The sequence below is a fragment of the Corvus hawaiiensis genome, chromosome 19 (genome assembly GCF_020740725.1).
Source record: "Corvus hawaiiensis isolate bCorHaw1 chromosome 19, bCorHaw1.pri.cur, whole genome shotgun sequence".
NCBI lineage: Eukaryota > Metazoa > Chordata > Aves > Passeriformes > Corvidae > Corvus > Corvus hawaiiensis.
This window is the reverse complement of record NC_063231.1, coordinates 5,181,320-5,204,854: the sequence shown is the minus strand read 5'-3', so window position 1 is coordinate 5,204,854 and position 23,535 is coordinate 5,181,320. Positions and strand designations below refer to the sequence as shown.

The 23,535-nt window shown below is 44.4% G+C and overlaps 2 protein-coding genes across 3 annotated transcripts in view; both read right to left on the bottom strand.

Annotated features, from left to right (window-relative positions):
• The window catches only part of MMD (monocyte to macrophage differentiation associated), a 42,129-nt gene extending 20,537 nt beyond the window's left edge, over positions 1-21,592 (bottom strand). The window contains exon 1 of one of the 2 annotated variants that reach the window (XM_048323692.1): positions 21,460-21,592. In XM_048323692.1, the coding sequence (XP_048179649.1) occupies positions 21,460-21,500 (41 nt within the window). In that variant the 5' untranslated portion in view covers positions 21,501-21,592. The remainder of the gene's footprint in view (positions 1-21,459) is intronic. The other variant, XM_048323693.1, reaches the window with a different exon arrangement.
• On the bottom strand, positions 21,539-21,936 carry SMIM36 (small integral membrane protein 36). Its single transcript, XM_048323695.1, has one exon. It carries the CDS (start codon positions 21,866-21,868, stop codon positions 21,539-21,541), a length of 330 nt encoding a protein of 109 aa, XP_048179652.1. The 5' UTR covers positions 21,869-21,936.
• Between the last annotated feature and the right edge of the window lie 1,599 nt (positions 21,937-23,535).

The window sequence follows — 23,535 nt, the reverse complement described above, 5'->3', positions numbered from 1 at the left end:
AAGTATTTCAATAAAAGAGCTGGGGTTACAAGAAGGGTGAAAGAACTTTTCTTACTGAATGCATCCCTGCTGTGGGGCACAGTCATGTAGTGTGCTTGGAAGGAGCAGTGTACTGAACATGAACAGCCAAGGACTGATTAATAAGACATTTAACCTATTATTTTTTCATGCGGCAAAGAGACGTTAGTTCTGTAAGGTATTTGTAAAATGGGTTTCCAAAATGAACCAGGCAATCCCAGTCTGATACCCAACAGACACCCATTTGGTACCTCATAGGTGTTTGCATAGCAAATCCGTTACTAATTACAATTCTTGACAGTCAGGAGTACATGAGCTGTGTGGTTTGCCCTTATTATTTTTAAGTCAAATTTTACCCTTGTACAGTCTCCTGCCAGCCCTTCACAAGCACTGTCTACTTGTCTAGAGGTGGAGGAGTTCGTACTCCTGGACTATTGATGAGCATTAAATTGTCACGTAAAGACATATGTAATTTCTGAATGAGACATTAAATACCCGTATAGGATTATGCAAAGAGGGACACAGAAGTGGGGTCTGTAGTTTTCTCTGCATTGCAAAATTGTCTTGGGTTGCACAAATCCAGGAATAGGCAGGATTTGCTGAAAGCTTCCTTTTCCCCACCCAAGATGAAAAATTTAATTGCCACTTGGGATGCCAGCAGTGAATGAGATTCTGTCAGGAGGTTACATTGATAAAAGTAAAAATCTTGCACAAAAGCTGAATTTCTTCTGGCTGCTTGGCACAGATGAGTTCTTATTATAAGCCTGCACAATAACCAGTCCCCTGATTTGTTAAACAGATAACAGAGAAGCAGCTCCACAGTTGCCAAAACGGATGTATTAGTGATAAGACACTGCTCATGCTCCCAGGTACTCACTTTTTGGAGCTGGCAGTGCTGATGGGCTGGCTTCAGAGGCAGCAGAGCAGAACACCACAGCTCAGGGAGCCAATTAAATGCAGTGGGGAGGGAGCAGAGCAGCACAGGCCTTAGTGAGGCACAGGAAACAAGTTTGGCAGGTGAAACTCCTCTCCACTCCCAGTCTACACCGGAGAGAAAATCAAGCATGTGGGGTAAATAAGGGGGAGAAGAGTACCCTTCTGCTTTCTTTTGACTTCATAAGAAACAGAGTATGTGGATTTAGCCTTCCTGTCTTAGGGGTGTGCACAATAATGGAGGAAGGTGGTGATTTCATTAAGGTTTGATTTAGAAGATTTAGTGGTAAAGTTCTTTTCTTGGATTTAGAGAACAAAGGGTTTGGGCTTTTTTAGCATGTTCAAGGACATGTGGCAGCAGAAGTATCCTGTAAAAAGTTATGCTTTGGGCCCTGCAGACAGCATGGATATAGCTTTTTTTTTTCTTGCTGCAAACTGACCCAGATTTCTGCTTTATTTGACAGTCTTTTTGAGCATAGTGTGAAGGAGAATCATCACTTACTGAAATGCATGTCAATGGTCTTGTGAAATGAGCATGTTTCTGTCCCTCAGCCTTCCCCCAATCTAATTAATAAGGTCGTCCCAATGAAGGCAGGCTTATAAATAGCTTTCCAAACACTAATGGAATTAGTTCTGGCTTGGACAACTTTTCCAGGGTGACACAGGTATCTAAGAAGGGCTGGCTCCTTGGCATAGACAGCCACTTACAGTAGAAATGTTGAAACATAAACATTTACCTGATGTCCCAGGTCTTGCTGCCAGCACTAAACCTTAAATGGGATTACAGCATTGCTACTCACATCATAGAAAGACTTCCTGCAAGTGAAACAAGGGATTTTAGAGGGATGGGCCTTGTATTAGATTACATTAGTCTGGATAGTGAAACGTCAAATTCTGCTGAAGGTTTCTCTTTTGTCACTATTTCTGAGGAAAGTGTATTTTTCATGTCCCACAAACCCACAAGAGTTTGTGAGGATAATAAACATTTACCATGGGGAATAACATCGAAGTACTTCCAGTCGATAGGAATCTTTACTATGACAGCAATTAATGGAAAGGAATAGCACAGCTATGAACTCCCAGAAGACAGTGATGATTGAAAATTGACTATTTAAATCATCAGTGAATTGAGCCATTGAACCCCTTCAAAAGCAATGGTTGAATTATTAACAATTAAAATCTGGCATGAGACTGGAATTTTATAATGAAAATAGAATCTAAATGTGTCATAGAAAATGTAAGCTCTGATTGTTTAAAAAACTTGAACCAAAATGTAAAGAGGATGTATCTGATTCAGGAGCTTCAAATCAGTAAGCATGAAGCTCCTGAAAACATGAGACAAACATGAAATTGTAATATGATTATCTATGTGACTCATGAAGTTTAATTACAGTAAAATCATGGAGAAACATTATTTCACAGTCATTTGGCCTGTGTATCACAATAGTCCTGCCATGTACTGCATTTCCAGTAAACAAAAGGACATTTCAAAGATTTCAAAATGCATATTGGGAAAACCAATGAAGGTCAAATTTTATATTAATTCATCTTTTCAATCAAATTCCTTGCTGTTGCTTGTTCTGAATATAACCTTCTCCTTAAATGAAGAAGCTGACACGAGGGCAGGAGGTGCTTCATGTAACCGAGAAAAGATCACTTCTTTAGAGAAGGAGAGAAAAGCAGCACTTTTCAGTCTCTGAAATGGCCTTGGACCAGCTGCACAAATTCTGAGTCATCAGATGAATCAAGTCTGTTAATGACTGCAGAGAACTTTTACTTCAAAAATGCAGAAGTATCCTGCTTTCAGATATCGATTCTGTTGTGCTTCCTTTAGGAAGCTTTAGTCATAAAGGTGCCAGATTTCAAGGCTCTTTTAGAAGTAAAAAATGTCACAAGGGTTTGGCATTTAGTAATTGTACCATAAAAATTATGGTGGCCCATAGCCCTTGGAACATCTATCAGTTCCTCTAGCAGAAATCAGTATGGAGTTTTGGCTGACAGGCAAAGAGGGAGTTATTAAAGGTAAAATTCACTCATAAAGAGAATTTCATATGAAAGGCCAAATCAGGACAACCTGACTCAGGAGCTAAGCAGCTGCCATTGACTTCAGCTTCAGACTGGAGAACACCTGAAAAATCACAGCTCACTTTCTTAAACCAAAGGGATAAGAGTCATGAAGATCTGTGTTGTAGCCTGCCTTTAGGAAGTCTACAACAGAGAATAAAGAATTACTCTACTGTATTATAACAGTATATATTCTCAGTGTCATTAGATCCTAAGAGATGAGGTCTCTCACCCCATCCTCCAGCTGTCTCGTTATTGTGGCCTGAAAAGAAAAGCTGTACCCAACCCTTGGGGAAAAAAAAGACCATTGTTGCCCTCTCTCAGATGTTGGATTTTAGCACTCAAAAGCGAAGGTTTTTGAAGATCTTTTTAGCAATGTGTTACCCATGCAGAACCAAATTATTTCTCTTTGGACCCAATATTTTAATATATCCCCAAATTCTTCCCTTTTCAGAAGTAAATGAAAAATGTTCTCCCTTATACCAAAGCCAGGATAAAGCAGTTCTGTGTTTGAATCCCTGTCCACAGTGGACCATCTTTAATTGATGTTTATAACATTGACACATAAAATCTTTTCCCCTCCTTTCTTCTCCCCATCACTGGGTTTTGCTCTGCAAACGTGTCTGCCATCCATAATCACTCTTAATTCCTCATCTTTGACATCACAATCAATGAAGGGAAATAAGCTGTTACTTAATGGGGCTGATTCTGGAAAGACATGATCTGTGCCCACAAACATCTCTATTTCAGCTCTTCATCAGGGGCATTGTCTGTTTATTTCTTGATTTTGTTCAACCAGCCTCTCCTTATAAGTATTGCTACTGCGCCTCAAGACCCAGGAGTCTGAAGGACAGGAATTTGCTCTCTGAGGATCCAATCTTAAGTTAATCCATTTAAGTTAACAAAATCCATTTAAGTTAACAGAAAGACGTTCATTGTTTCCTATCAGCCTTAGGTCAGGCCAAAGTGAACAGAGTGGGTGGAATTTAGCCTGTCATTTGTCATCTGAGAAGAAATGATTCCTACGTCCCATTTGGACTGCTTAGAGATTTTAAACATATTTAGCAAAAGAAAAACTGATTTATTCTCAGTTGTTAAATTGTTGAAATTTTACTCTGGTTGGATAGTCTCTCACTTAGCTTAAAATGGTACTTAATTTTCTTAATAGTTAAAAAAAACCCAAAAAAACAAATACAGGAGAGAAAGATCAAGGTGAGTGTAAGTCAGTGAAACTGAGGAGGTGCCTGACTGCCCTGTGCAGGTCATAAAGCATCGTCTGCACAGGAGCTTGGCCTCACTGGCAGGGGCTGCACAGAGCCCATGAACTCACCCTGCCCTTCCTGCCAGCTAGCTGACAGCCTCTTAGTTTTATTTATTTTAGGTTTCCTAAATACATTTGGAAAGGGAGAAAACATCTGTACTCCAATGTATGGCATTGTCTCAGGCCTTGTAGGTTTTGTAAACAGACTTAACAAAATATGAATCCATTTTTCTCTATTGCTCACAAATGTTCACAAATATAATTCAGAAGCAAAATGAACATGTTCTTTAATAGAGCCCAACAAACATCAGACACACTTTCCCTACTATATCTCTCAATCTGAATAATGCTTGTTAGCCTTGGGAAGAAGGAGCAGAGTGTCTGGCAGGGACAAGAGGCTCTGAGTGATTGTCTAACTTGCAATTCCCCTGATAAGTTTAGAGACTGTTTTTGCAGTGTTTCTGCAGAAGTAACTTCTGTGATTCAAGGACAAAAGTCCAAATGTTCTGTTTCTTGGTTATGGTGTTCTAAAGAGTAAAGGGAGTTTCACCACATCCCTTCTGAACAACAGGAAACTCTTGGGATATATCATTCAGTCGCTGATGACCAGGCCAAGTTGCTGAGAGGTCAGATGACTTGCAAGAGACAGAGATATCAAGAAGTTTGATTCCAGTGCAAATTTGTCTGCTCTGCTCCAAACAGAGTGATTGCAAAACAAGTGTTACTGCTATTGGCAACCTTTGTGAGGCCTTACATCCCTCATCCATGTAATTCTGTCTGACCTTGAGTTAGAGTTATAAACTGTGTTATCTTCAATGGAAGGGATAAGTTTTCAGACAGACTCTGACCTGACTTCTCTTTCTGCTGTAGTAGATGAAAGTCTACAGCATTCCAGTGATATAACTGAGGGATTGGACTCACATAAATGAGACTCTGACCCATCACATCATTGCTGGAAGGACTAAAGGGGAAAAAAACCCTAATACTTGGGAAATTTTTCGGAGCCAGTTGGACAGCGAGTGAGTAAACAACAATCCAGAGGGGCACAGGAGTCCCTCAACCTGTTTCTAAGATTGGATCCTCAGAGAGCAAATTCCTGTCCTTCAGACTCCTGGGTCTTGAGGCGCAGTAGCAATACTTATAAGGAGAGGCTGGTTGAACAAAATCAAGAAATAAACAGACAATGCCCCTGATGAAGAGCTGAAATAGAGATGTTTGTGGGCACAGATCATGTCTTTCCAGAAACTGGTCCTTCCCTGGGGCTGTCACTTCTGAGCTGCTTCTGGTTACCCACAGAAGGGAGCAGGAATCCTCACCGGGGCCTAACCTGGTTCTGCTGCGCTGGGCATTACAACCTTCTTATCTGTACCTTGTGGGTGCTAAATTGCAAGGCCACATTTTTGGGAACAGAACCCAGAGCCTTGGAGGAAGGCTATGCTTTCAAACTCTGCTTCCTTGGTAGCTTCCCCAGTGTTGGGGCCACGGCGCTGGCAGCGGATCAAAGCCCAGGAATTCCTGTGCTGTGCTCAGACTGTTCTTCCTGAGGTCACACCACTCTCCTCCTTTCTGTTTGGTTTTAGCAGGATCAATTTTATAAATTACAGGGCAAGATACAACCCTGGTGTGAGAGTGGGGATGGAGAGGGCACTGTGCTCTTCGTGTCCCAAACAAACCACCATGGAGACATCTGCCCTCGGCTGACCCCACTGGGCAGCTGTGCCCTGTCCTGCTCCCACCAACTGCCCAAGGCTCATTTCAAACAGCCTCACGTCTGATATAAATAGGAATGGTGGTTTCTGAACTACCTCCAATTCTTTGGAACTTCACAGGAGTCTTGTAATAGCATTTTACTTAAATTCTAGAAAACAACCCCAAAGCTATTAGCAACCTGGCACTGGAAAAACCTCTGTGGAGGTTTAGTCAAAATGACAAAAGTCTCTATCCAAAATTTATGAAGGCATTTTCAGTTTTTCTGTGGAAGTCCAAATTCCCATATTTTGGCAGTAGAGCTGTGCTGGGTACATTTGCACTAACACTAACGATTTAAAAGCTCCTTGGTGCCCTTAGCAACAAAAAGGAGAATGCATCCTTGGAGGAAAGATGCCCCTTAGCAGAGGAGAGGTGATACTCTAGAGGAGTTAATTTCTTCCCTTTTGTTCTGGAGTTTTGGGGGGCAGAGGCCCAACTTTTGGATGGCGACATTAATCCCACACAAACTGAAGGAAGACCCCTACTTGCATTCCTGCAACATGAAAGGTTAAAATAAATGGTTGTTAAACTACCTACAGGCTGTATAGTGCACGACACATTAGTGCTGCTTTTAGTCATCAATATATTGCTATTTAAAGATGACCAAGACTTTTAAGTCTGCTGATTATTCATATTAAAAATGTTTCTTTATCAATTGAGATTTTATACTGTCATGCAAACATCTCCATAATTAAATGTGTGCTTGACTCTTTCTGTCTCCAGTTAAGTGGATGTTGATGGGGAACCTACCAAAAGCAACTGCCGAAATGTTCTTGCACTTCATTTAAAAAATATTAATATCAAATTACAGTGATGATAAAAGTGCAGTATGAGATCCCTAAAGGGAATCAAGGCTAAATGGTTTTGGAATCATCCAAGGTAGTTTGCTCAAACTGCTCTTTTTCTCACAGTTTTTCTATGGTCACAGCAGAGACCTGTTCTCCACTGCATGAGGAGGGGTTTAAACATAAACACTTTAAAGCACAAAATCTCTCCACCTATAAAAGCGTAGTACTGAAGTTGCAAAATCAAAGACCTTAAGGAGCACCAAAATTCAAGTCAATTCTGTATTAGCCTGTCTGTATCTGTCTAATATTGCACACTATTTAATGCCATAATCAAGCAATATTTTCCTGTGGGAAAAATCACAAAACTGAATGGACTATGTTCACTTTGGGAGCAGCTATTCAATATTTCATTTTTCAATATGTGGCATAGGGTTTAATCCAAGGTGGGAGGGAGAGGTCTTACACACTGCAGTCTTGATAATCTGATCTGATCCTGGGTCATTTACAGAGCAGCCCTAATCTAACCTGTGCACTGAATCCACATGCTAAAACTTCCCTGTGAACTTTTTTGTCTTTAGAATTTTCTTTCCTACAGTAAGAACAAATCACCTGATGCAGTGCCTGCAGGAGGGAACTGGCTCACTGAGTAAATAATCACCTGGATGCTTGTGGCTTGATCCCGCCTTCCCAGGGAGCAGATGGATGCTTGAGATAACTTGAGGTATAGATGGAATTGTAGCAGTGACTGGAGATCCCAAAGGTGTGCTTTTTACAGCCACTTTCCTGGCCAAATCCCCTGTGCAGGAGGATTTCCATCCTTGCAGCATTGCTCTGTCATGACTTTGCCTCTGTCCCAGGCTATGGAGAGGGGCTGAGCTACACCTTACACAACCTGCAAACCAAGCTGGAGGCCCATAACACAACCAAAATTGGGTCAATCTTTTGTAACAAGTGAGTGGGACCTTAAATGGGGATGTTGTTTGTACTCATCCCTTTGCTGCTATGGAGCAGAGAACAAATATTTGTACAACTGCCTTCACAAATCCAGTTCACATAAACCCTCTGCCCTCCCTGCAATAAAAAGCTGCCAAAAAAGGTTGGCTGTTCATTAGATTTTGCTGTGGGTGATGAATGGGGCTGCCTCCAAAAGCAGTCCTGCCCTCCACACTGAACATGGCCTGGCAAGAATGACCCAGCTATTCTGCCTGGCTTGGAGGGCAGATCCTCAGCCTCTCTTGGGAGCTGTGACTCCGGTGCAGCCAGGGCTGCTCTCTGGCCCTTTATTTCAGCTGGTTAGCTGCACAGCTTTACATTCCAAATCCTGCTTTTTACCCTGAAATGTGAAAACCCAAGCCAAGCAGCTCAGAGTCTCTGCTTTGGTCTCAATTTACCCACTGCAGCAAGGGTTTGCTGGAGGAGGGATGGAGAACTGCATCATGAAGGTGTGTCTACTCCAGGTGGAAATTTCTGCACCGTTCCCAGCTTGGAGGGGAATGGGACAATGCCCATCCTTCTGTCGACAACCATACAGAGGAGGTGGCAAAGCTGCTTGTATTTGTTGTCAAAAATGGGTATGCTAGCAGGGGCCACAGCCTGAGCTAAGCCCATGGGAATGTGGGCAGGCACTCTGCATGCCTGCCTGGGGAGCTCTGCCAGCTCACCTCCACCCTGACCTCACACGGCCCCTGTTATTCCAGCTCTGAGTCCAGCTCCGAGCAGCGGCTTTGTCCTCAGCGCAGAAGAAAGGTTTGTTTTGATGGCAGAATAAGTAATGTGCCTCAGCTCCATAGCTCTAAAATCCCTGGGGAGACGAGGCATGTCTAATTTGTACTGTGCCACAGCCAGGTGAACACAGCACCAGGTCCCTACTCGGGCATGACTGTGCTCAGGCTCAGTATTTACCTGACTGCAAAAACTACAGCTATTTTCCTCATTTTTGTAGTGGCAAAGCTGGTATCCACTAACCATTCCACTTGGAAAAATACCACCCAGCTCCCTAGAGAGGCCACAGTGAGAAACCATCAGCTATAGCAAACACTTTTTAATGGGATCAAGGAAATTGCAAACGCTTTTCTTACACTGGGACTTGAGGCAGCATTGAAGAAGTCTTCTGCTTCTGTCTTCTGTTGTCCTGCAGGTGAGGCAGTGGAACTCATCTTTTTTGTTATTAAAAATGGGCTAAAACCCGCGTAGGCTAAAGGCATCCTTAATCAAAGAAGCCCTTGGCTGATGGCAGGCCCTGCCCTGCGCAGCAATCCTGGCCCGGGGCAGCATCACTGCAAGACTCTTGTGATTTAAGGCCTGAGGGTATTTTGTATTTGCATATTCATCCTTCACGTAACCATGCCATGTTTATGTATTGCTGCTCCGGATTTTACTCCGATTTCACAACCAACAACCCCTTGTCTTTTCCTCCTTGACTCACCTCGAAGCCAAACTGTTCAGTGCTGGTTTGGGAGTGCTCAGCACTAGTGTTGGATAAATGCACTGAAGCAGCAGCAAGGACAGCCTTGGTGACACTCATCCCATATTCCAGCGTGGTTTATTTTATGTTCACTATGGTTTATTTTTTATTTTGTGCTAATGAACTCTGTAAATATAAATATAGAGCCAGACTGGTTTGTGTGGGTATTTGACGTTGATAGAATAAATTACCTTTCCTACATATTTTCCATTATATGTCTGCTTCCATTATGTGCTGCACACAGACACGAGAAGGAAACCTTTGCCATCACTGCCCTTTGCAAACACAGTTCTCTTCCAAGCTTTCAGTCTTACTACTAAATAAATATGCATGCAAGATAGCACTGGTATAGTACTAAAAAACCGCTATTATTTATACAGCTTTCAAACCTAGACAAATTCTAATTTTTCACACAGAAAACTTGTTCTAAGGCATGGAGCTGCAGAGGATCTTCCACAGCTGTGCTTCCACCACCTCCAGGACCAGAAACCCAAAATGCACAGCAGAGACCAAACCTGTGTTTTTCTCACTGAACCCAAATGAAGTGTCTTGTCACCTCAGAGGGAACAAAATCCACCTGAGATCTGAATTTCCTCTGGAGGTACCCAACCCTCTCCTTTGGCTGTGAAAGCAGACTGAATTTCTAATGAGGCACTCAGGTTGGGAAAAGAGGAGCAATTCCACAGCCATGAGCTTGGGCTTGAAGTCTGTTTGACACCGTAACACTAGTTCCTGAAGAAATCATCTCACCCAACAAAAAGGGTAAAATAAGGAGATTTTTCAATACCCTGAAAGATAACAAGATGCCTGGCCAGTTTTGAAGCTTTTTGGTAAAAATCAAAAAAATCCAGCTGAGTTTTATCAACTTCTGACAAATATTTTATTTTCATTTACAAACTCCTGCAACTGTGGGTACCATCACTCCTAGAGCAGCATCACTCTGGCTCTGAGGCAGAAGTCCTGTCCCATCCAGGGTGAGCACTGCAGCTGCTGGGCTCTGTCTCCACATCACCCAAATTTCAAACCTGCACTGAGCACAGTTCAGACCCATATGGCCAAGAAGGGGACCCACAGGGAGGGAATCCAGCAGAGGAGAGCCCCAAACCCAGCATCTCCTGATCTCATTCCATTCTCAGTCATTTCTATTTACTTCATTTTCTTCCACTTCATTTCTAGGCTGGCCCTGCCAGGTTAGACACAGCTCCTGGAAGCCTTGCAGAGATGTTTTTATATTGCATCTTATATCATTATATATTCTATAAGAATAGAATTGTTCTTATATTCTCTGTGTGTGTTTGTATGTATTTATATACACACACAGAGGCAGGTCACACTTGGTTTGCCACCTAGACTGGACTGCAGAAGTGACAGAGAGGGGAGCAAAGGCTAGGCTGATTCACAAATCTTCTCCATATGTCGCAACAAACCTCATGCAAAGTCAACATGGCCTTGCATCATAAAGCACAGGCTGGAGCCAAGAAAGAGCTCAGCTGGAGAAGCCACAGAATGAGGAGAGAACAAGCCTGTTCAGGTAAGAGCTCTGCATCTAAAAACATGTCCTGACATATTCACAAGAGGAGGTTAGGTATTTTTGAAGTCGATTTTTCTTTTCTTGCAACTCCCCAATCCTCTGAGCTCATTAAAATGAAGACACTCTAATTTCCAGGAGTGGCCATCAGGGAAAGGTCAAAGAAGGACTTCTTTGTAATGTCTATTCTCAAATTCCAGGGAGAAGATCAGCAGGACTTTCATTAAACCACTGTCAAATTGTAAATTACTGCACTGTCACAGGAAAGTAGGACTGCCATTACCTTATATGCAAAAGGAAGTGAAAGAAAAGACCTGATGATTTATAGCCTGTGTACAGGTCTGCCTGAAATGGGATCCTGGGCTGACAAAACAAGGGTCTGGTTACCAGCAGCTGGCCCTGGCTGGGCACACAGCAACCAGAGCTGCTGTATCAGTGGTGTTACACATTCCCTCTGCACAGGAGGTTTTGTGGGGGTACATTCATAGAACCCCAGTTCTGAAGATGCAGAGTTACTCAGAGAATGTTCCTAACATTTTCAAAAGAAACAAAGCAGCAGTTTTTGCTGTTGCACCAAACCTCAAAGAAAGGAAGCCCTGGGAACCCAGTGAGATCTGTACTGAACAGGACACTCAGTTTCTTAGGGAGGGACTCCAGTGTAAAATCCAGAGCTGTTGCTTGCTACTTTGTGGTTTGTATTTCCATGGATAGACGCCAGAGGAAGACAGTCTGATTAGACAAATTACGTTTGTTCAAATGGAAACAAATATTTGATTTTATTCATCCCACCTTCACTTGAAAAATGCCATCTGTCCACTACAAGGCATCCAACTTCTGACTAAGAAAAAAACATTGCTCGAGGCCCTCAAAGGGAAAACAAAGTGAGGAGCTGAATCTCCCAGGTGCAGCTCTAATGACATGAGTTTAGGGTGTTCAGAGCTGTAGCTGCCTTTGTCTCTCAGGAAAGCCTTTCTGATCCATAGGTTGGATCTGAAGACCAAGACACTGTCTTTTAACAGTTAATTAGCTGCACCAATTAGTGGTCATGTTGTACAAAGAGTGACAAAATGAGTATGAAAACCAACAGTAAGAGAGCAGCTGGATCTGAAAGCAGGGAGGGATAGCAGAAAGCTGGGGCAGCACATCCAGCAGCCAAACTGTGGCTTGACAGAGGCTCTGAAGTGTGGCAGCCAAATGGAAATCGTGGTTGTACCCATGCAAATTTGGGCCCCTCTCCTGCACTGCAGTTGCACTCGTGTCACCTCTGGGTATTTCCACTGAAATCCTGTTCAATTACCTTGAGTAACCTCCTGCCTGCAGCAGGGACAGGGAGAACAGAGCACAGCACATGGGCTTCAGACCTGGTCCAGGGTCACACCCCACTCCTGAGCAACAGAATCTGGGCCCTGCAAATCCAAAAACTGGAGCACGGAAAGACCAATGGTTTGTGGGCAGACAGCAAGTGCATGTCATGTGCTGTACCTGTATCCCAGAATGTGCTTTTTGGAAAGTTGATGCTTAGGGCAGCAGTTGCTTGTCAATGTCAAATTATCTGCCCTGTCCCTTGAGCTTCTGGAGAAAAGGGGTGACCCAAGATGAGGTGAAGAATGAGAATCAAGCTGGGGTGACTTCTGTATTGAATTTAAGGCACTGTAATACAGGGTTAAAATAGAAGCACCTGCAGCCTTTATGCAAGAACCTGTAATTATGTGCACAAAGACAGGTCTCAGCGTGTGGAGCTGTATGCATGCATTATACATTAATATGGGGCTAACAACCAGGGAAGCTGATAGGGTTGGTTAATTATTGCATTCTGTATTATCTTTTATTAGGAGACATGCATTATGATGGTTTCATTTTTTAAAATCCAAACATTAAAGCATTTTCTGACTGCACCACATGCAAGAGGAGCCTGTGCTGTGCCAGCAGCCAGGGCTGCACCTACAAACCCAGTTCTCTCTCTGCAGACTTGCCCTGCTCTGGTCATCTGGGGCACTTGCACTCCCAGGCTGAAGTCATGATCAGGCTCACTGTGAGTGCTAAGCCCAAAGTGCCCCTTTGAACTCAGAGCTGATCTGAGCCCTTGGTGCCTGCTGGCAGGTTATACTGGGAGTGTGCGATGCCGTGATCTGGCCAGCAGAGGTTTATCTGCTAGGACAGAAAAATTGGTACCTTGCAGGAGTAGAGCTAATCTGGCAGGGTGGTACTTCAATCCAACGAGAGTGGCAAGATGCTTCTGTCCCAAGAGGATGCTCTCAAGCTCTGCACTGACAAGATGCAGTGACAGGAGCTGCCCACACTCACAGCACTATTACACACTGGTAACACGCATCTCGCCTGGTCCTGCTCAGGGATGTGCATTCCTGCCATCCAGCCAGGTCCTGGTGCTCATTCTGGGGGAACTGGCCTCTGAGGATGGGCAGGGGGCTGCTGAGACCTAGCCTTCACTTCCAGCTGTCTGCACAGGATAGGAAGTACCTGGACATCTAAGGGTGCCCTGCGCACTGCAGGCAGGTGAGTGCTGCTGCACACCTGCCTGGAAAGAACTCATAGCAAAAGGCTGGACCTGCTCCAGTCCAGGTAAGGGCAAGATTTTGCTATGTGTAGAAACAAAGAGAGGTGCTTCACCCTCGTGTGATGAGAGCACAGCCTGGGCTTAAGCCTTTTGCCTTCATCCATTTCATCCAATAAGTATGCCTTGGCTTCTTCTGCTGAAATAACAAAAAAGGAAATGATCCAGCTTCTGTAACATCTGTGACTCCAGATCACCCTGAATGCTTCCCAGCAGAGAGGGCACAGAGAAAACATGGTCATCTCCTCCCTAGCAGCTGTTAAATGAAACAGGAAAAGGTGGCCCTACAGTATGACCGTGCTTTGAAGTTCTGCCCTGTGGGCCAGGCTTTGGCCACCCTTGGGGAAGTTTTAACAGCACAGTTCACCCACCTCCCTACTGGTGAGGGGACTTTTCTTTGCCTTCTTGCCTCAAACATGACTGCCCTCTCCCCTGGGAGCTCTACCCCAGGTTGGGGCATCCTCTCTTTCACTGCACATGAAGAGCAAACAGGCAACAAAATAAAACCACACATTCACCTTCAGCAACTGAAGAAGGCAAAGCATTTTCTGTTTGCAAAAGGGGAAGAGCAGCAAGTCCATCTGCAAACCAGTTTCCCATTACCAGCCCATGATAATATCTTACACTCTCTCAATGGCAGTTTAACTGTCACCCCAACAAACAGATGGACTTTTGTAATACCGAGAACACAAATTCCCAAGAGGAGGGGAGCCTCGGGATCTGATGGCATACAGAGTTGGTTGGAGGGGAAAAAAAAAAAGGGCCCTTTGTCCCTTCAGGTCTCCAGAGGCAATAATGGGGAGCAGCATGTCCCCTCCCAGGCCCAATAACCCTGCCAAGGCAGTTACAAAAACACACGATGTGGCAATGATGAGCCCTATCTTCTCCTCCAGCCATGGCTTAGCACTCCCACCTGTCCCAGCAGTTCTCTACTCTCTACCACCAAGAATTGGTGAAAACCTCCCTCCTGCCAGGGAACTCAAAACACCAGCACGTTTTGTAAATATGCATCCCAAGGATGTGGTGTTAATACTTCACAATGATTCTTTCCATGCCAGAACGAGTTAAGGTAGGAGTCTCTGTCCTGGCTTCAAATTTCCTGGCTTTCCTCTGTCTGCGTCACAACATAATTCTTTCCAGCAGCCTTTTCCTCAGATGTTCAGAGTTAGCATCGGGATCCCTGCCAGCTCTCCTTCCCAAAACAAACACGGAGCCTCCTGATGCCAAAGATTTGCCTTCTATTCATTTCTCCAGGGATAGAACACTTGGCTTTACAAGCAATGCTCCAATTTTCAATCCAGCATATGTATATAAATAAAAATGCAGCTTTACAGAGCCTTGTCTGCACTAGAAAAGACTGGATGGCGTGTCCCTAACAAGCTGTCTCTCTCCATTAACTGTAAATAATGCTTCAATTAATTAATGAGATTATCTGCCAAGTTAGTACACATCACTTCAGCAAGGAAAATAAGGCTTATTGTCAAATTAATTTTTGCTGGTGTAATCATGTCAGCATCAGAATTTTTGCTAGAAATAAAAACACCCACCCATTATCAAACCCCTCTGGTTCCAGTGTAAACCTGGTCTAAAACACCCTGAAAAGTGATAAAATACCATTCCCATCTCAGTAAAAAGCTTTTCTTTCCCTCCAGTGTCCCTGGGCTCATAACACCTCCCCTGCCCTGGTGACCTGCCGGCTTTGCCTAGAGGGCTGGAAATTGCAGAGCTGCTGGTGGCTGATGAGAAATGATTTAAAGGAAGCGTTGCAGTGAGCCCTGCAGAGAGCAAACCACAGCCCTGCACTGCTCCCCGCAGGAGACAGCTGAAATCTGGGTAGATTCTGTCTCACTAAGGGACATGTCCTTCAAGCTCAGGACAGGTGGAGTGTTTGTCCTCCAGCAAGCCCAGGCTGCTGCTGTCTGCTCTTCTTTTGGAAGGAAAACAAGTAGGTTTCCTCTTTTTGAGGAAACAAGTGCGTGACTTATGTCAAATCTGTGATTAAGATGCTCCTGAGAGAGGAGAAATGCAGAGAATGGGAAAGAAATCACCTGTAATAAGCACTACTAATATGCCTCCATCAAGTATTGTCTTTTTTTGGTTGTTGTTGGGAAGGGTATGAGGTGCAGTGGCTGTACCAAATGGACAGGGCACCTGCAGACATTTAATCATCTGCTGCTACTCATGGATTTTTTCAATACACCTTTTATGCTCACTATGTTCCTTTTATGTGTGTCCAGTTTCCAGCAATAAACTTAAGGCAACTCCCATTAATCCCTCAGAATTTCAGAGGGTTTATCATTTGAAAAAGGTAAAGGTGGATATGCCCAATCTCTGCCTCCCCTCCTCTTTCTTGAAAGGTTTAGCCCTAGAATTGGCCTGAATTTGTACGTTTATTTTACATGAAAGAAGTGGCTGAGATAAAAATAGAACATGAAAAATATTACCTAATGAAGTGATAACATATTGATTATTTAGGCAATATAATTTTTACAAATAAAGGTGGATGCTAAGCCTATATTCCTTGCTCATGCAGAAGTCAATAGCAGTTAAATTCAGGGTATTTTTAGAGTAATAAAGAGCTATACCATGGGTGCAATCAGCTTCAATACTGAAGGAGTGCAAAATGAGAGTGCTTAAACAATATGTCCAAGTCTTCTAGGCATTCAGGAAGAGACACAAATATATAATCATTCATAATTAACAATTTCTCCACAGCACCACCCGTGAAAGGATCTCATGTTCCTTCATAAATACTAATTAAATCAACCCTACACCCCACTTGTGTAACAATTATTACTGACATTAACAGATGGAGAAACTAGGGCACAACTTCATTGCCCACACAGAGCATCTGCTGCAGATCTGGGATGAGACTGACCCATCCGCAGCCGGGGCTGAGCCATCAGATGCTGGATTTGGATGCCTTGTGACAAGGATCTGCCTCCAAAAACTGCTCCTGATTTGTCACATTAGGGTGGAAATGCCTCTTTGAAACATTATTGTCAAACACTGTCAGTGTTAGACAGGAAAACCAAGGAGCTGTGTCTCCAAGGAAACCAGCATACGTGAGGAGGAGGAAGTAAGGAAACTAAAGCAGGAGCAGAACAGAAGCTTGAGGAGGCAGCTGTTCCAATTTCCTGTTTTTTATCATTCTGCTATGATTTTCTCTTGTTAAGTCAGATAGCTTTCTGCTGTGGATGTCAGAGCAATTTATTTATAAACAATTAATTTAGCTTTCCATCACTCAAGCATGAAGAGCCAGACCTTCACCTCAGAGCTCTGACAGCTGCCCCACGAGTCCACCTGCTTTCCTCCTGGGCAGCAGTCATCAGGAGACTCCAGCACACGTACCCCTATGCCCCCCATCCTCCCCACATGCATATCCTTGCTGAGGCTCCAGCTGTCATTTCATCCAGGAGCCACTCAGGGACCCCAGCAGGACACATGGATTCAGTTTCAACCCCTGGAGCCCACCTGACAGAACAGATCCCACACAGGGAGTCAAGCACTTGGGAGAGCCACAAAGTCATTTGGGCTGGAGCAGGGCCAGGAGACCCAGGTCAGTGCTTTGCCATATAAAAGGTACACAGGTAGCTCAAGAGACTTGGGCTTGTGGGGTTTGATCTGTCTAAAAGACAACAACTGGGCTGTAGGGCTCCCCAAAGCAGCATTGGCTCATGGCTGGAAGAACAGTATTTCCAATTAAACTCCCAATACCAATTCTTACTTCTTGGCATTCCTGCCAAAGCACCAACATCACACAAGCTGAATGACTGATAACTCAAGGTGATACAGTTCTAGGCAGCAAAAATCATTCTTAAGTTCTTCTTACAGCCAAGGGTTTTGACTTGGACATGTCACTGTGCTTCTATACTCAGTACATCCTCATCAGAGGATGAAATAATGTGCTGATAAAAAAAATGAGACAAGATTAACCCCTTTTCAAATTCAAAACAATCACTGCATGGGGAAGGAATTCTCCCTGGCAAATATTGGTTAGTCTGTCTGGACTAATCCTCTACTCATATGTAGTGGCTTATTAGGGATTTGAAAAAGAAATCTGAAGGCTTAGACAGTATGTTTACAGTGGAATAGCCTCACAAGAAAGATGGATTTTCAGTGAATTTAATGACATGCTTGACTTGAATTAATATTGGAGAAATCTAGAAATCTTTTTTCCTGTTGTTTCTGTAAAACTCTTTAATAAAGCCTTTACAGAAGCAGTAATTTGTGACTTTAAAAGGGCACTAAGCCAACTGTAAGTGAGCCAGTGCAGACTGAATTCCTGCTTCCTGCAGAACAGCAATAAATCCTCCCAGCACCCCTGAGTTCCATGGTGAGCACAGCTCACCCAAAGCAGGTGTTGCAAGGCTGTGCCCAGGGTTTGCCCAGATTTATTGTGGCTTGTTCATCGACCTCTCTGATCCACCTGCTCCAGGCGTTGTTTGCGGGAGAATATTTTATTTTGTTCTCTTTGATCCTACTGGGGTTAGTCCATGGACTGAAATTCAAGTGCAGCCCCTGTGTGCCAGTTTTGTAATAATAACCCCCTTATGAATGGCATAAATGACTAAGAGAGAAATCTCAGTGCAGGGGGCAGAAGAGCAGAGAAAATTAACCAGAGACACGTGGAGCAAAGCACAGAGGGGACAGGAGCTGTCCAAGGATGCCCCATAAGCCAAGGGCAGAACTGGGAACAGAGCATATTTCCTAAATCTCTGTCAGTCCATCCAACGTCCTTTAACTCATATTGTTTCTGGATAAATGTTAATACAATTTTACCCACATCTCACTCATTTGCAAAGGGCACCTGCTGCAGGACAGTATTTCTGTGCTGGATATCCTGGCCTGAAAATCCTGCCTAATCCTCTGGGCAAAGCACATGTCTCCATGGGCATGGGTAGGATTACACAAACCCATCCTCGACTGAACAGGGATGGAAGAGTCACATTCAGAGGATGTGCAAAGAGCTGCATGACAGCTCTTTCCCTGGAATCCAGGGATCCCCACAGCCACATCCTGGTGATTCCCCATGTGGGATGGAGCTTGGGAGATGCTGCAGGTGTCCCAAAGGGATAGCTCAGTCTCTGTGGGGCTCCTCTGCATGGCTCAGTTTGGGATAGATAGCAGCAAAGCCTGGTTCAGGATGTTTTGTACCGTATGAGTTCCAGCAAGGGATTCACATCTTACACACAGCTTAGGGAAACAACAAAGCTGCTGTGGGAGTATTCCTCCCTGTTTTTTCACAACGATGCAAATGGCATGGCAGAGGACTGCAAGCACTCAAAGGAACACAGCTTCAAGGCTGATTTCTGGCAAGCTTGGCCTGATAAAAGCCCATTTGCATGCATTAATCTTAACACAGCCATTAGGTAAATTGTGGCAGCTTAGACCTCCCCAAAGCAGTAATTTCACTCACAAGTACTTGATTACTTGGAATTCTCAGTGCGTACTAAAGGGCTCTCTCCAATAATAATACTCCAATCCTGGTCTAGTATAAACAATATTCCAATATTGGTTTAGTATAGACAAAGCTGAGAAAGCCATTTTATTCCTCTTGGGAAGGAAAAGTCCCCCTGCACTTTAGTTTCTCATTTTCCAGAAAGGATTTAACCTCCATTTACCTTCCTGCTATCAGAAGGAAAGTATCGTTTGCTGCTTTTACCTCCACATTTTGGAGCAGAGTCCACCAACTATCACAACTGATAAACTTCTTCATGAGTGAACAAGGGAAACTGCTCCTGTGCCTGCAGCCTCCCCTGGCACAACTTCTAAAGCTTAAGCAAGAAAACTTACCCTGCCAAAATCAGCAGCTTTGCCATTGACCTTCAAGGAGCCAGGGATCTGTGGTTCATGCACACAAAACTACGTGTCTGGAGAATTTCAGCTATCTAAAAGTATTTATTAACACAGCCTTGCAAGTCTGTTTTACATACTGAAACAAACACAGTGGCAATGATATGGTGACGTGACATGGTGTCATTACATTATTTGCATGACCTTCAGCAAAGAACCACAGCTTCTCTGCTGGCACTGTGGCATTTGGTGTGACACGAGCTGTGACATGCTCTTTGTGATATTTTTGAGCTCTTTTTAGTCCCCCCCCCCCAAGGTCTTATTAACAAAGGTTATTATTCCTGTTCTTTAATGCCAGGGATCCCGTACCACCAAGAAGGCTCCTAGGATGTTAAACGATACATGAACACACAAAAAACTTTAAAGACCTTACAGGCTGAAGGGAATGCAGATGGGAGAGCCCAAGGAGAGATAACCCAGCCTGAGTGGGTGACAGCAGCCATAACATATGAGCAGCTCAGTCACTGCTACATCTTGCCAGAGCAGCTACAACTAACTGCACTTTTTCAGTGCTAAATAACCAAAAGAAGACATTAAACATAGTTATTTCAGCATGATACATGGAAGAGGATCATGGTGCCAACTTCTGATTTACCAGTTTCATCACATCAAGGGTTTTACTCCAGCACCCACCCATCAGGAACCTTCCTTCCAATTCAGGCTTCCTTCCCAAACCAGGCATATCCATAACTCCCAGGGTGCAAAGGATAGCTCGGAAAAAAACCCTGGGTTCACTCACAAGAGTTTACAAACCAAAAGAAAAACCACTAACCATTTTGGCTCCTTTTCTTAAAGTACAGTTAAATAAAAAGTTACTCTCAAGATTTCTTTGCCAGTGCCAGGATGCTCTGTGGCTGATTCATAAACTAGCACATCTGGGGCTGTAGCACAGGCAGACTGTTCCTACCCAGCTGGAGTACAAACCACGCAATCCAGCCAACAGCTTTGTTCAACTGTGCTTTGAATTCACTGCAGTTTATTTCTGGAAGTATTTAAAATACCCGTCCTGAAGGCATTAGGACCACTGCATCCAGTGAGTCATCCTGACACAGGTAATAAATCTCACAGTATTTACTAAAGCTTTCTGTAGGACTCTGTGGAACTTCACATGACCATGATGTAAAATAGCCTATGGGACAGGCACCTGCAACAGTCTGGGTCCAGTGCTAGTTTTCCCTTAATAACCAGCTAAAATCCAACTTAAATAATATCACATATAGGAACTTGAGCACTATTTAGAGGGACAAAATAACCTGGTGTTAAACATCCCATTGAGCACTCGGAGGAAGAAAACCAGCAAGATGCAGAAGAAACTTGTTAACCAAAAAGGCCTATAGCTTTATAGCTCTGAAATTATGGGAACAGCAGAACCTGATGCAGATAGCATTAAATTTACTGGAGATACAATAACAGCCTTCCTGTGGCCCAGCAGGAACATGATACAGCTGAAGGAAGGCTCAGGGTGAGAGGCAGGGTCAGACACGTGGAGATGGACGCTGAAATCCAGGACGTGGGGTCAGAAATTCCTGTTCTAGTGGATTGTGGTGACTCACACGTTTCACATTACTGGCAAATTCACCTCAGTTCCTGCTTTCCTTTGGGCAGGAGGCATTGTACCCAGCTTTCCCAGGAAGCATATTGTATCCTGTCAGGGGATCTGTGCAGGGAAAGGGGTGCTCTGCCCCATAAGAGCAGAGCTTGCGTTCTACCTACAGAAAATAAGTGCCAAGACAGGCTTGGCACTGCCCTCAGGGGAGCTCGCAGACAACATGGAAAGTATTAAATTCTGATGGGAGCAGCAGCTGGCTTCTATCTGAAAGGCATTATCTATCCTTTGAAAATCTTTAGTGTTTCTTTTCTCCCTAGGGAGGTGGGAACAGCCTCCCAAGGTCATTTGCATGACTGAGGAAGATGTGCCAAGGCTGTGGGGCAGCATAGCTCAGCCCACTGGGGTAGGATGCCCTGGACAACGCTGTGTCCCTGACAAAATAACTGCACCAGGCACAACTCGAGATTAAACCAAGGCCCCTCATCAGTGCCTGAGTGGATAACAGCGTCACTGCTGCCGGCTGCCAGTGGCCTGCGAGGCAGCAGCAGGAATGGAAATTAGTCTCTTTATGGCTGGCAGACAGAACTGCGAACTCATATCAATGCAGAGCACAGCTCAACATCAAATGACCCCCAGAATGATGGCACCACATCAAATAAATCAGCGTCTAAACTTACCTGGGGATCACATTATCCTTCTGCAAATGGGGAGTAAACATAGCAGAGAGGCAGGAACTGGAGCTCCAGACAGGGTCCCTCACACAACTGTAGTCCTTTTCCCAGGCAGATCAGCAGGGTTCTCGTAGGCAGAGATGAGCCCCTTTGCCCAGCGAGTACCAGGAGCGCTCTGCTGCATCACCACCAGCCGGATCGGGGGCTGGGTGTCTGCAGGGACCTCAGGAGCATATTCCTTGCTGGGATCCTTCCCTCTGCAGTCATAGAGCACGCAGGAGATCAGGAAAACCAGAAGCAAAATAACATAGCTAGCTACCAGAATGATGAGATTCAAGGTAACAGGGTCAATCTCCAAATAAAACTCCATTTGGTCCCATACTAGTGAGTGCAAACCCAGAGAATGAAGTTTCATATGCACGAATGAGCAAGTGTTAACTGATCAGAATAGATGTATTGGCTTTGCGGTAAAAATACACTAATCCCCAGGTCTCCTGTAGCAATGGATTTCCCCGAACGGGACGATTAAAGCAGCTCAGTTTAATAACTTAAGCTCTTTCTTTTAATGCCGCATTGCCTACAGTGGCAGAAGCTAAATTTGATTGCTATATTGACAGGAAAACATCCCCCTTGCCTAGGGACCACCTCTTTCCTTGGTGGGCAGGTAGCAAACTGGGTTTTCTCTAAAGGCATTTTGCAGAGCCTCCCTTCCTCAGGTGGATTTGGACTCGTGGGCTGAAAAAAACTGAGCTGTGTAATTAGTAAATGAATACAGAAATAATTAGAAAGTCATTTGCAAGGTAACTTTTCTCAAAATCTCACAAGCCTGATCTTGATTTTGATTAAGACCTTTCTGCCCTGGGCTAGTGCTACAGAAGTGTTTTAAAGTGAATTAAAGATGTTTATTGCCCAGGTCCCTATCAGGATTACAAGGACACATCACACTGCTGTCACACACTGCCCAGCGAGTCCTTGCACAAATTCCTCTGTAGGATCCTGCTTCCCACAGGCTGCTCTGTCTTATTTGAATCTCCCACATGTGAGAAGGTACAACAAAACTGCAGCGCTTCTGTAGCCTGGGCACTGCTAATTTCTTTTTCCTGAGTGGAGCCTCTGTTTGCTGAAAAGAGGGTGACATTTGCTGTGCCCTGCCTGGCAGCAGGGCCAGGCTCCTGAGCACACACTCTTCAAGTGCCTTTTGCACCTTCCAGACCTACGTCTCTGAAGCTGATGAGGGAGTAGAGACACACAGAGCTGCCACGTGTCACCCACACAGTGCTTGGAGAGAGACCACCCTGGTTGCTTGAAGACAGATGTGTCCAGGACACCAGGGAGGCAGACACAAAGCACAGGGGATGGTGCCAAGGAGCACCACAGACCCTACATCAGCACACTCACCTCTCCATGCAAAACCCCAGGGTTTTGGTTACTGCACAGGAGGCTCTTAGGAAGAGATTAGGCTGTCCCAGCTCTTAGCACTGCCAGAGCTGCGGAAAAGGGCTTTACGTGTCAACAGGAATCCGATCTGGCGCGTCTAAGCTGTAAGAAATATGTCATGGGGGCATCCTGCCACCTCGACCTCAACACAACACATGCCACTCGTTTTAAGGTCAACATCAGCTGCGTCCCCCACCCACCAGCTGCCCTCACAGCTCTTTAGCTGAGGAGAAGTTTGTGTCAGGAGTAATCCTAAGGCTGGCACTGCCAGTGGCACGTTTGGCAGCAGGAGGGAACCCCACGGCACCTGGAATGCACATTTGTGTGTCCCTGCTCTTCTGTGCCTGTCACACACCACGTGCTCTGTCTGAAGCACAGCATTTGGCTGTCAAATGGGGTTTAGATGAGGCTGAGATTCTTTTTTCAAGACAAGCTCTTAATTACGCACTTCCCTTCCAAAGCAATGGGGTGATGGGAGCTGGGATTTAGTTTCAGTGCTTGTTGGGAAACTGAAAGTCTTCTGGAAATCCCTCCAAAATTCTCAGAAGCACCAGCACATATGAAGGGCAATAGGGTTCATGGCCTTAAATTTCAATCATGTTGTGCTACAAAAGATCAATATCAGAGTAATAAATATTATATCGT